This window comes from Ciona intestinalis, chromosome 10, assembly GCF_000224145.3.
Source record: "Ciona intestinalis chromosome 10, KH, whole genome shotgun sequence".
Lineage (NCBI taxonomy): Eukaryota > Metazoa > Chordata > Ascidiacea > Phlebobranchia > Cionidae > Ciona > Ciona intestinalis.
In genome coordinates this window covers 2,276,104-2,289,996 of record NC_020175.2, presented here as the reverse complement: position 1 = coordinate 2,289,996, position 13,893 = coordinate 2,276,104, and the positions used below count along the sequence as shown (strand labels likewise).

At 32.9% G+C, this 13,893-nt stretch overlaps 1 protein-coding gene and 1 non-coding gene across 2 annotated transcripts in view; one reads left to right on the top strand and one right to left on the bottom strand.

Annotated features, from left to right (window-relative positions):
- Positions 1-13,893, bottom strand: part of LOC100186139 (dynein beta chain, ciliary) — a 66,234-nt gene that overhangs the window by 21,316 nt on the left and 31,025 nt on the right. The window contains exons 44-61 of the mRNA XM_026836464.1: positions 13,030-13,206; positions 12,576-12,672; positions 11,992-12,155; positions 11,177-11,280; positions 10,316-10,468; positions 9,337-9,511; positions 9,008-9,181; positions 8,059-8,266; positions 7,392-7,557; positions 6,851-6,953; positions 6,034-6,273; positions 5,091-5,252; positions 4,641-4,834; positions 4,271-4,433; positions 3,638-3,712; positions 2,391-2,582; positions 1,302-1,463; positions 613-753 (exon numbers count right to left, since the gene is read on the bottom strand). Of these exons, the coding sequence (XP_026692265.1) occupies positions 613-753; positions 1,302-1,463; positions 2,391-2,582; positions 3,638-3,712; positions 4,271-4,433; positions 4,641-4,834; positions 5,091-5,252; positions 6,034-6,273; positions 6,851-6,953; positions 7,392-7,557; positions 8,059-8,266; positions 9,008-9,181; positions 9,337-9,511; positions 10,316-10,468; positions 11,177-11,280; positions 11,992-12,155; positions 12,576-12,672; positions 13,030-13,206 (2,850 nt within the window). The remainder of the gene's footprint in view (positions 1-612; positions 754-1,301; positions 1,464-2,390; positions 2,583-3,637; positions 3,713-4,270; positions 4,434-4,640; positions 4,835-5,090; positions 5,253-6,033; positions 6,274-6,850; positions 6,954-7,391; positions 7,558-8,058; positions 8,267-9,007; positions 9,182-9,336; positions 9,512-10,315; positions 10,469-11,176; positions 11,281-11,991; positions 12,156-12,575; positions 12,673-13,029; positions 13,207-13,893) is intronic.
- mir4117 (microRNA 4117) lies at positions 5,254-5,325 on the top strand. Its single transcript, NR_034513.1, has one exon. It is a non-coding gene; the product is annotated as a microRNA 4117 (primary transcript).

Genomic DNA, 13,893 nt, shown 5'->3' with positions numbered 1-13,893 from the left:
TCTCTGGGTTACAGGCAGGCGCGCTAACCACTATGCCACGGCGCCGGACAGAGTAAAGAATTTTGAATATTGTTAAATAGCAACTGAATGAGGGATTTATTGTATTTTATTCTATGTGGAAGAGGTCCCGCCGCGTGGCACGCCATGGGTGCTGGGATTTGGACCACAAATGGCCCATTACCCCAACATCCGGGGTGCTACTGCATGGACTACCCCTGTTTAAGAGTTATGAGAAAACTTGCATTTAATTAGATTATGAGAAAACTTGTTAGTGGTTACTGGCCCTACTGGGTTTAAATAGTAATTATAATTTTTTTTTCAGGGATAGCATCGAGCATCAGACGAGACAACCTCTGGTTTGAAAAAAGGGCTGTAAAAGTGGTACACGCTAATAAGTTGTGTAACTACAGTTGTTGCTGCCTTTACTTATTGCCAACTACTGGGTTGTGTGATTTATGTGTGAAAATTGAGAAATTCACAGGAAAAAGGGTATACATTATGTCGTAAAGTAATATTGTATTCATAGAAAAAACACAGACTTTAACTTGATTGGCCGCGGTGGTTACAAAATCTCCAAAAATTCTACAATAAAAATAGTCTATTTTTAGTTTAAATTTTTATATTCAGTTTTACAATATGGTTTGTATCTGAACAATTAATATACCTTTCATTGAGCAAATATTCCTTCCCCAGGTCATTAACACTCATGTGGACAAATGATAAAAACTTGCTGATGGATTCTCTTTCACTATCCTAGAAAAAGAAAGCTATGTAAGTGAAAAAAATCAAAGTTTACATGAATTTCACGAAAGTTTTTTTTACCCTTTCTTAAAGTTTACTCAATACCATTATTTTGAAATTTAAATAAATGAATGTAGCTTACTTTATCCTTGGGTGGCCTTAAAACGACAGTCGTTATAACATGGATGTTCATACACCTCATACCAGCTTACGAGTTACCAAGTATGTTACTTTGTGGGTGTTTTTTGTGGATTTTTTTTTGTGTGGTTGATAATTTAGGCGGACCATTAGTGACCACTGAGTTGAAGCAATTGCCGTTAAGTGCCTTGCCCAAGAACACATACGCCCACAATGGTAGCAACAACGAGCCTTAAACCCATTACCTCTGAGTTCGAGGCAGGGGTTAATAAGCATAAACCTGTTATTGTTTTAATTTTATTTTAACATTGATCAAAACGGCTTTGAAATACAGCAAAAGTTCATACTTAATTGTTTAGGCTGATAAAATTTTTTAGGTTAATAGTTAAAAATGTCCACATATTTAAAGAAACTAAACTAACCTCCACATTCTCAATGTCAGAAAGGAAACGCAAACTGACAGATTCAAGAGCATCCTGTGGCCATTCATGAAACCAATCGATGGCCGTACAGTTGACAACACCTGGGAATTTACGAGCACGAACACGCAGGGTGCTGCCAACAGGGGAGAAACAGAGAGCCACCTAAGTAATAAGGTTACATAATATTGGTTTTATGAAGGTAAAGAAGACCATGTTATGGGGAAATTAATATTATTTTAACTTATTTATTAAGAAGCAAAAAATGTTGAGGCTTAAAACTTTGTTAGTGTTCAGTGAGGGCAATTATTTATAAAAAAGTATGTATGTACAACTTTTTACTTCTGTTGGATGTGTAAAGTGTTGACTAAATAATTACTTACTAACTGGTAAATCTATGTAAGTAAAATTTAATTATCCAATATTTTTTACTAAAATATGGTTGAGTACAACTTAATGAGTAGCTGTATTCCTAGTTGGTAAATTGAGTCACAATAATTAGGATGATAGTTTAGTTGGAATTAAAAAGTATCAGGAATAAATAAGATCGGAGCAAAGGGTTTCGTAAAATTGTAAATTATATAAAGTTGATATAATTTTATCATATTTTTATTTATATTTAATGATAGTAAAATTATCTGAGTGAAACTAATGTAGTTAACAAGTATTTGCAAAAGTTACAAAAATCTGCTGATGAAGCAAGTAGACCTTACATAGGGTTTGGTACAATTGTAAATTACATAAAGTTTGTGTAATTTTATCATTTTTTTTTATTTATATTTAATGATAGTAAAATTAGCTAAGTGATACTTATGTAAATTAACAAGTATTTGCAAAAACTATAAAAAAACTGATGAAACAAGTAGATCTTACATAGGGTTTGGTAAAAAGCCAGCAAAACAGACCCAGAGCACCAAAGTTTAGAATACTTATTACCTAACACTCAAAATTAACAATGAAATACAAGCATTAGCACAGAACAGAACATGTTCAAAGGTTAGCATGTTATTCTATATGAGGTCCTGTAACGTGAAATGCCAACAGACAAGCGTTTTAGAGTAGTTTTTTTACCCAACACGCAAAAAAACTAACCTTCAAATTCCTGCGGACTCTTTCTATAAAAAACCTCCAGCAAGTTTCCCTGGTGTCGACAAGACCTGATCCTTTCACCTCGTTCCTCACTCCATTGATGATGTTTTCGATTTCATCATCTGGAAAGAGGTCCGAGATTTCACCAGTGGAAAGCATGTCGTTCACAAGGACCAAAAACCGCTCTTCAGCAACCTGGAAAAAAATCAAATTGGATTAAAATGATTTTTTTTTTGTTTTTAAGCAAAAATTTAATTTCTTTAGATAGGTGTAACTAATAACTTAATAAATTGCTTTAAATTTAATATGAGCATTTTTGTAAATCTAAAGGCGTTTGAACAATTTTAATACACAACTTGAACGTGTAACAGGTTTATGCTCACTAACTTACACATAAAGATATTGAGCAATCTTTAAGAAAAGGCAATCTTTAACTTTTTTTAAGAGTTTTAAAGGGCCTAAACACACCCCAAATGTACTTCGCTTTAATCGATAGAGTGTGTTTTTCTAATTCCAACGACACCTTACTTGTTTTAATCGGTTCTGTATAACCAAAGATATTCCAGCTCAAACACCGTGAAATTCAAAAAACTGATTTGAAAGTTGCGTGGCGAAAAAAATTGAGAAGTGTACTACCCACGTGACAAACACGTAACAAAATTGTTGAAGCGTGGCCGCTCTCATTCAGAAAGGCGAGAGGCAGTGTTTTCAGCGAAAAACGAGAGAACAAAAAAAACGCAAAAAAGCACAAAAAAACGCAGGTTTCGCTTTTACGAATGAATCAGTCACGTGACTAGTACGTTCCAACGTCACAATCACGGAGCTCGTAGTAAAAAAAAAGATAGCGCTAGAGATCACTGTTTGAGGACGAATATCTCCGCCTATACTGGACCAATTTTAATAAGCAAAGTATTTTTGGAATCAATAAAACGGTCGCTTTATGAATTTACCATAAAAAATAAAAGTGACGTGGGGTGTGTTTAGGCCCTTTAATATACAGTAGGGTGGGGAAAGATGGAACACCTTTTACCTCTATTTTCTCGCTCCGTTTAGTAGTAAACAAACAACATTCAAGAAATTATAAAACTATATGCCCATGACTCCCAGTGACCGTTAGTAATTGTTTAAAACATGATCAAGATATTTAGATATTATGTGCTAAAGGTGTCCCATCTTCCCCACCCTACTATATCTATAAAGCAAATATTTGAATGGTTCACCAACACATACAGTGAACTGAGCATAATTACCTGGGCATCTGTCAATAGGAAAAGAACACCAACATTTTTCACACCAGCTTTCACAAATAATGCTCCAAGATCAATCTGTTATTGTACAATAAAATAAAAAATTGTAACATAAATCATTACAACAAAAAAGCATATTTTGAAATATTGCTCATTGAACTAAAATTGATATTGGTAATATTAGGTGACACATTTCATTATAACTTTTAATAAGGATTTTCAAACATTTAAATTCGAATTATACACATGTTTTGTACACATTTGAAAAATAAAGTAACAGAAAAAAATCAGCATATAAATTGAGACGGGTTTTGTTGTAGTTCTATTAGTAAAACAAAAGATAAGAAAATTTAACTAAAAATTTGAATACCATTTCCTGCATTAAAACATAACCTCTAAGCCCCCTTCTTTATCACTATATCTGGTGATCCATAAATCAATTGCCATTAAGCAGTTACATAGGTCTCTCTAATATATTTGTTGATATTTAATAAAAAAATGTAGATTCATTTTGAAAATTAACTTTGAAAGTGTTGGGTATCATAGTATATAGGGTATAACAAAGGCCCCCTAATCCATCTATGCCCCTCCGACAGACAGGGGGGTTTCAGGTATATGATACGCAACTGAACCCACTTTTAAATCTGGGATCCCATATCCTTTCCTTAGTGTGATTTGGAAGACATCAAGATTGCTAATGAAAGCAGCTAATCTTGACAAACTCTGTTTCCCTGATCCTCCTACTCCAACAAGAAGAGCATATCCTCTCGGACTCTCGAAGATTCGGTTGATACGACAACTAAAAGTTTGGAGATGAAATGTTTTGAAATCTAAACTTTTTTAAACAGCTTACTGGTAATAAACTATTTAAAAAAATAAATGACGCCTAAATTTCTTTAAGCAGATTTTAAGGAAAAAATTAAAAAAAAAAAAATTAAAAAAAATTAAGGAAAAAAAATAAATAGAAAAAAAAAGAAGATTTTAACTGTCATTAATTCATTCTTACACATGAGCCATGGCGTCTCCAAACAGGACGAGGTTCATTACAGCGTTCATCTCGTTGTAATTCTCGAGTGCTTCAACCAATAGTCTGTTCAACGCGTCCCACGTTGGTATGGAGAAATATTTAGGTTCACCGATGCCAGTTGCGAAGTGACAATAGATATGAGGGTCAGGTCGCACTGCTGCTTCATCGAGGTCCTGCATAAAAAAGTTAAGTTATTGAATCTAAATAAATGGGTTGTGAGACCTTGTGACTCAAATAAAGGTTAAAAAGAGATGGCACTGAGTTGAATAAGGCCTAAAAACTATTTATTTTACTGTAAAAAAAAATATATTTAAGTGAACATTTAAATGCACAGAAATTTTAAACTTAGTCTGTGCCTAACTGTTAACATACAATAGCTGTTATACTGTATAAACTTGAAAAAAATATGTAAAATGTAGATTGTCTCACCTCAAAATATTTCTTGCAGATATCCATGGATAAGTCGTCAAAGCTTTTCATGTCTTTATCATCAATTAATTTATCCCTGTACACACGACTTGCCTCGTGCAACCACAGTTTTGCCATGTCCGATACAGTCTTTACTGCATCAGAAGACGCGTATAAAATACCCTGTGTGAATGTAATGGAATTTAATTGGTTTAATGTAAAAATTTAAATTTTTTTTTCGGAACAAAAAACTACAGCTGGTATAATTTTATCTGGCGTACAAAAAATACATAGAGGGTGCGCAAGCAAAAATAGAAATAAAAAAGTGGGTGAAAGAACAGAAGCAAAGGTTGGCATATGCAATAATTTCAAACAGCATTCGATAGTAAGGCCATGGTTTAATAAGGCCATGGTTTAATAAGGCCATGGTTTAGTAAGGCCATGGTTTAACAAGGCCATTGTTTAATGAGGCCATTGTTTAATAAGGCCATGGTTTAATAAGGCCATGGTTTAATAAGGCCATGGTTTAAGATAAATAAAAAGTTTGAGGTCGTGGCACATTGGACAGAGTGCACGCCTCTAAAGCTGAGAGGTTTTGGGCTCAAGGATTTGTGCTGCCATAACTCTGGGCGTACATGTCCTTGGGCAGCAAACTTAACAGCAATTGCTGTAACTCAGTTGTTCTTTACAGGCTTTTCAATTAGTCAATCAAAGATATAATGACATACTAAATAGCACACATGGTAGGAAGATATAAAATTGGCCACCCGTGCTATAGCGACTGTTGTTGCCCTGCCACATGTGAATAAACAAGTTAAATATACAACAGACTTAAATACAATTAATCAGTAATTTTTTTTTTCTAGTATAAAAAAATCACATGTTTTATAATGACTGTTGTTGCATAGGTTACATATACAATTATTTGGTAACACAAAAAAAAAGTCATTTTTTTTCTTTTTACCTGGAAGATGTTGGAAAGATCACGGAGGTTAAAGACATAGTGGAACTTGATGGCAGTTGGGAGAAAGACCTGAGTGATCCTGGTGTGGAGGAAGAGAGCAGCATCCACGAGCTGGCTGGAGTGCTTCTGCAACCCAACGCTGAATTTGTTGATCTTAAGATGTTGGTTGTAGATGCTGCTGTAGATTGTCTTCACCGCGTCTTTTCCAGGGAAGCTGAGCGCAAAGACACAGAAGTGTCGCTGTGGAGAATTAAAAATTAGTTAAGTAGAATTTAGAATGAAATACTGACGGTGTAGATAGTTTTTGAACGCAAAATAAATCAGAGTTTAAAAAAAATGTATCACATTTTATCATACAAAAGTGTCTCTGTGGAGAATTAAAAATTAGTTAAGTAGAATTTAGAATGAAATACTAACAGTGTAAAATAATTCTTGAACAAAAAATTAATCAGAGTTTAAATCAAAAAATATAACTGTATTACATTTCATCATTTTGTTAAAATGCTCCGGACTGTATTTTGAGATTTAATCTTTTTTGCATTTTTTTTGTAAAATATTTATTTAGTTTTATTGGATTCTATATACCAGTTGTTAAACAAAAAAAATAAAGCTACAAAAAAGGAAACAACTTATTTCAAATATTTCTTCGAGTTATTATTTTTTTGAGTAAACTTTATTGTGAAATATTTTAAAATTTTTCATTTAAAAAAATCAAATTTTAGAGTAAATTTAGATACTTTAACACTTATAGCACACTCAACATTATATGAACACATAACATCATATGTTATAAAAAGGCATTAGGTTTTCAGTATACCTGCAATCTGGAACTAATGGTGAAAGAACCAGATGTTGGGTTCATGCAGCAAACATATTGAACATTGTGGATTTCTTTGAGCGATAATTTCTGTCGGTCGTACCTGTGGTTTAACATGGGGTATAATGTGGGTGTATGTAGAAAAGAACTAAATATACAAATATTAATTTTTAGTTGTTCTAATACGGGTGTTCTGTTTTATACACCTTGTGCCAACTTACGAGTTACCAAGTATGTTACTTTGTGGGTGATTATAATTTTTTATGTATGGTTAATAGTGACCACTGGGTTGGAGCAATTGCTGTTAAGTGTCTTGCCCAATGACACAAATGCACCCAATAGTAGCAGCGAAGAGCCTTGAATGCATTACCTCTGGGTTAAAGGTAGGCCACAGGGGCCCTAATCATTTTTTCAGAGTTATGGACTAAAAGCACCACTATACACTTAAGAAATGTTTTGAAAGAAATATAATACAAAACTTGCTGTGAAACGAACACAACATAATTCTGTAAGTATATTTTATTTACGGCTTAGATCTTACCAATGCTTGTAATCCATATGCTGCCTGATGAGTGTATGCGGTTGTACAGTTCCATATTTATCAACCTCTGGCATGTTGATATCATCAATAAAGTAGATGAGACGTTTGGTACCAGGTGGCCCATAGTTACGCCCTGCCTTTTTCTCAAGTGGTTTTTCCAAGACAGCTGTTAAGGTAGCCCAGTATTATGTAGTGTTATAATATGCAAAATAGAATATCATTTAGGTTTTTCGTAAATTTAACAAAACTTATTTAGAAATGAAAAAAGTATTCTAGTGTAACTTGTATTATATAGAATCTGTTTTTAAAGAAATGATAATCTGACGAGAAAAAAACATGTCACAAAAAAATAGTGAAAAAAATATTCTAATGTAATTTGTATGGCTAATATACAGAATGTGTTTTCATGAATTGATGTCATAGAAAAAAAAATGTATGTTTTATTAAAACCCATTTAAGTTTGGTGAAATTCATTGCGAACAGAATGTTAGTTTTTAATAAAAAATAAATATTTAAAGTCAGAATACTTTACAAAATATAATACAAAACATAAAACTAACACAACAAAAAAATAGAAAAACAATTTTGTTACAAATTACTAAAATATTTTATTTTTTTTATAATTTTATAGCTAAATTATGATAAAAACAATTGATATAGTAATTACTTTGCAACATTTGAGATGTGGTGTAGTAGTTAAACGGAACATTAGTGACAACATAATCCTCTTGGTCAAGACTGCTGAGTTTGTTACTGACCAGAACTGACTTCCCTACACCAGCGTTACCCACCAACATTACAGGGCGACATTTAGCCATTAATAAATCCATGAAATATTTAATGCAAATCGTTTCCGAGTTATGGACAAGGACAGCCTGTGAAAAAAAGAAGAAATTTTAAACAGGTTGGATATTTGTAATGTGGCAGTTGCAGTTGTGATTATAGTATATTAATTTGTATTAATAGAAAACTAGCACCTAAAAATGATAAAAATAGTAAACTAATGCCGTTTTTTTTGCATGGTCACTTTTATGCGCGTAAAGACTTGCATATTCACTCGCAAGAACAAAGTTAGCAGGCATAACATCATAAGCGTGTAATCTGCTGTAGGAGGTTGGTTGTTACTTGTATTGTGCGTGTAAACAAGAACATGCGAGTAAAGAAAAGTATAGTGAAAAGACAGTCTCACTTTTAACAGCCTAATGGTTATTGGGGTTAATATTTTTACAGTTTTTAGTTGTTAATAGCAGCACAAAGTATAAGAAATTATAATATAAATCTGATATAACGATAATGCGCTAAAATAAGCTAATTCAATTATAATTCCCGCATAAACCGATGACCATGCAAAATAACGCCGTTAGCGAGTTACAAAATAACAACTTTATGCAAATTGCTATTCCCATAAACATTTTACTATGTAAAATGGGTATAAGAATGTACAAGGTAAAGAACCAGCTAACTGTTTTAGCTTTCACTATATTATACATAAAAGGTCAAAAAGTGTAAATATAAGATGTAAAATATTAAACATTTTAATTCCCGATTTGTTATCCTAAATCCTATAGGTTCCATATATTAGTCCTAAAACCTATGTATAAAAACACACAACAGACCTGCAGTGGCATTTCTGGGTCAAGTTCAAACTGTGGAACTTTTTCATTCCATGGGGTGAATTTCTTTGTGTTGCTGTCAATAAAATACTCAAAGACTGTTCCATGGGATGGGAACTTGATCGTTTTGAACTCCGTGGTCCACCATTTGCTGAACTCAACTCTGTGGTCAACAAGCTGGGAAAATGGTTGAGTTAGAATTGTTGGTGGATATGATATTGTAAATGAAACGAATTATCAGAAATTTAAAAAAATAACAGAAAAAATTAGGTGTAAAATCATTAAAAAATTTTTAAAAACTGTGAAATCATAAAATTAAATTATAAAATCACCTGATCTTGAAACATGGCTCCTCCAAAGGCCCAGATGCAAGCAAAAACAAAGTAAAGCTCGTAAAGATCTTTTGGGCAGTCCGGGGGAGTGTTTTCAGGAGTCAGGAGCACCTCAAGCATATAACACAACATCTGAATCATACTTTGTTCAGGAATTGGAATGATTGTCTTGAATCTGCATAAAATTGTTTTGTAAAAGAGTAAATAGAAATAAATGAATGTAACTTGAATGAATGAATGAATTTAACTTGCTTTATCCTCGCATGGCGGGAAAACGACAGTTATTATAACACGGATGCCCCCGCTTACCAGTTACCATGTATTTTACTATTATGGTAATTATTTTATTGTTGTTTTTTTAACCAATTTTTCACGGCGCCGGACAATTTATTTATCCTCTTAGGGTCGAACACCAAATGTAGCTTATTTAAAGCTAACGCTTTGAACTATATACTGTATCATATAACAGGTTTTTCCACACATGAAAGGCACTGTTGAAATGGTTTAAACCTGCAACTGCAATACTATGACACACATTTTTGGGTTGCAAGCATGCTAAGGTCAAATCTTATCTTTACCATTTTTTTCAGATTTTTTTACATAAGTAATTAAAATGTTAACATTTTTTATTGTAAGTTTATTTTACTGACATTGGATTTTAGACACAAGAACCTTAGAAAAATTCAGGAGATTTTAAATAGGAAGTTTGCTTATTATGAATATTGTACACTGTTACATTACAAAAAGGCAAATTCCACTGCACATTAATATTACTCTACAGTAAACACAGCAAGCAACACTTTGTAATCTTAAACAGTGCTCAACAGTATCCCATTATGTATTCTACTCTATATGGGTAAGGTCCCGCAGCAGTACACCATGGGTCCTAGGATTTAGACCAGGATTGCCCCATTACCCCAACACTTAGACCTTTGTCAGAAAAACACGAGTTAATAATTGCATATTAGTTATTCCATACCTTGTTTTGAGAGCATCCAGTATGGGTGGAACATATTTATCGAACAGAATTGTCAAATTTGCTCTCTCTGATTGCACCTCGCGTTGATCAATCCAGCTTGATACTGGGGGGTTCCAACCAAGATCAGCGGGGTTCACAAACAGAATACCAGCTCTGTGGGATTTGCGTAAATCAATTTAGTTTGATTTTTAACGTACCTCGTAATATAATCAGAAATCGTATCACTAAAATTTAACTATTTAATAAGATTTTTTATAAAAGACTCAGAAATGCAACGGCCGCTTTTTTGTGTATAGTATTATTTACACTTTTGCGGCTTTTTATGTATAACCTTGTAAAAGCTGAAGTAGTCTATTTATAGTTTAATATTTTTAGAGTATAGTGCTATTTTTTTATTAATACAAAATATATTTAATGTGACCACCACTTTAACTAATACACCACATCTTAAATGTTGCAAAGTAATTAAAATACACAAAAACCATTTTTAGCATAGTTTAGCTTCGCTCTAAAATTTAAAAAAGCAAAAAAAACAACCAAAAAAAAATTAAAAAATAGACTAAAATTGGATGATACTTACTTTATCCTCGAGTGGCCGTGGTTATCACACGGGTTTAACACCTCGTGCCAGCTTACGAGTTACCACGTATGTTACTTTGTGGGTAATTATTATTTGGGGATTTTTTTTCATTTTTTATGTATGGCTGATAATTTGGACAACCCATTAGTGACCACTGGGTTGGCGCAATTGCAGTTAAGTGTCTTGCCCAAGGACACATACGCCCACAATGGTATCAGTATTAAGGTGCATTTCCAGACTAGATATAAACCAGTCAATTTCAAACTTATGCCTCATGTTACCTTGATACTGTAGCAGGAGTTGCAGCTTTTAAGTGACTGATCTCAAACAACATCCTCATGGAAGGTGTCAGTGGAATGCGCTCATTGCTGGCAAGTGTCAACACCTAAAATAACATTACAATAATATAAAATGTGAAAACTTTATTGGAAAAAATAGTAATATAATATGTAGCATGTAGGAATCATAGAATTAAGAATTACCAAATTTATAAACTGTAGTGTGTCATATTTAATGAAATATATATTTTATGTAGAAAAAGTTTCTACCGGTACATAATTAGTTTTAGGTTATTTACATTACAAAGATTAAAACATTATGAGCATTAGGGAATACTCTGCAATAACAATGTATGTTAAATGTCATAATTGTAACACATGGTGTGTATAGAATTTGTGTTTAATTCTACATGTGTTAAGTTCTATGGTGACAGTTCTTTTACTTCCAAGTTAAGTTTAAAACTTGTGAGTGGTTATCATTTCCACCAACACCAACATGCCTTCAGTGACCACTGGGTTGGCAAATATTTGGATAAAACCTAATATTAAAATCTGTGCTGAAAGCACACTAAACCGCTACACAGCAATATTTAGTAGTGTGGGGGAAGATGGTACAAATTTAACATATAATATTCAAATTTCTAATTAACAACAGTCTATTGAAGTCATGAGGATACGGTTTATAATATTTGAGTGTTATTTGTTAACTACAAAATTAGACGAGAAAATGGAATAAAAAGGTGTCCCATCTTCCCCACCCTACTATACTAAAACCTGCACTCAAAACACTGTCAACCGCTACACAACAATCTAACTACCTTGTTGTCATCCATGACTGTATTGAGAGATTCAATCCACATAGGATCAATATCACCGTCCAATACAATCCACTTTGGACCATCATGAGTTACATTGGAAAGATCCCTCATAATAGTGGAGAATAATCCATCTTTCCATTCTCTTGTTGCTGGGTTGATAACACCTGGAGAAATGAAGTATTGTTTTTGAGTCATTCAGTCTTATGGTATTGATGGCTTTTTTAATAAATGTTTGAAATGCTTTTTGCAAGGCATGAACTGAAAGCCCAGTTTTCCAATTTAGAAAATTTAAACTCAATATTTTTAATTTAAAAAACTCAAGCTCCAACCCAGTGGTCACTAATGGGCTGTCTACTCTATCCGCCATACATAAAAATCCCCCCAAAAAATTATCACCCCCAAAGTAACATACATGGTAACTCGTAGACTGGCACGAGGTGTATGAAACAGAACACCCATGTTATAATGACTGTCGTTTTATGGCCTGGCAAGGATAAAGTAAGTTACATTCATTCATTCAATTATTCATTCATTCATTCAATTTATCCTAATTTTGAGGTTTGAATTAATACAAACAAACTCACCATACAGTTCATTGTTAGTGACGGCTTTAGGATTGAGATCCACCCACATTGGTTTCTTTTTCATCAGTTGATAAGTTTTGTTCAAAGATTTTAAAACCTGGTGCGGAAAGTGTTAAAACATATAAACATAAAAATACTTTTATTTGTCTCTTCGATTCCGGTAATAAAGATTTAGGAATACGTTAAATGAAATGAAACGATTAAGCGACAAAACAACAGTTGTTACAATGTACAATGAACTAAATATCTTGTAATTCCAAAAACAAAGTAAGAATTGCAATAACTTGGGTTTTTCTAAAGACATAAATTGGACTGGGTCAAAAGTTAGCAAAACCACATATTAAACTGTGTCATGTAGAAATAAATATATATATGTATATTAGTATCAAGTTAAACAAAAAATCCAAAAATCATTAATTTACCAAAAGGTATTTCATTACAACTTGACAAATACCTGTGATTTTCCAGTTCCGGCATTTCCAATAACGAACACAGAGTGACGCACACCTAGAAGTTCTTCTAACTGAACAATTTTTAGAAGGAAATTATCCTCCGGTTGTAATTTCAACTGAACGATGGATTCCTGAAAAAAATGATTAACAAATAATTTTTTTAAGTTTTTTTTAATTTTTAACTTATTTTTTATAGTTTTATTTTACAAAACCCACAAGCGATTTATAGTAATCAGAATAGTAATCATTTTAAAAGGACCATATTTATGGAAAACTACATTCATATTTATAAGCAGAAGAGTGTATTCAATGGTGACTTAGAAGTTTTCAAAATCAGTTGCCCATTTTCAGAGCCTGAATACAAAAACTTTTCAGTCCAAAGGCTCTTATTTACTTTATCAAAGTAAAATGGCAAGATTGGAGAGAGTTATTTAAAAATACCAATAGTTTTCTGTTACCACATTTTTGGCCAACATTTCCAAATAAAAAAAGTAATTAAGCAAAGAAATGTCTCTTTATTCCACCAAAAAAAACATAAAACAATGAACAAAAAATTGTGCACAATTTATTTGTCGTTCAAATCAACCTGCACTGCATAGAAGTAAGTGGGTGAACGAAAGAATAAATGAATGTAACTTACTTTATACTCGCGTGGCTGGAAAACAACAGTCGTTATCACACGGGTTTAACACCTCGTGCCAGCTTACGAGTTACCATGTATGTTACTTTGTGGGTATTTTGGGGGATTTTTTCATTTTTTTATGTATGGCTGATAATTTGGACAATCCATTAGTGACCACTGGGTAGAAGCAATTGCTGTAAAGTGTCTTGCCCAAGGACACATACGCCCACAATGGTAGCAGCGA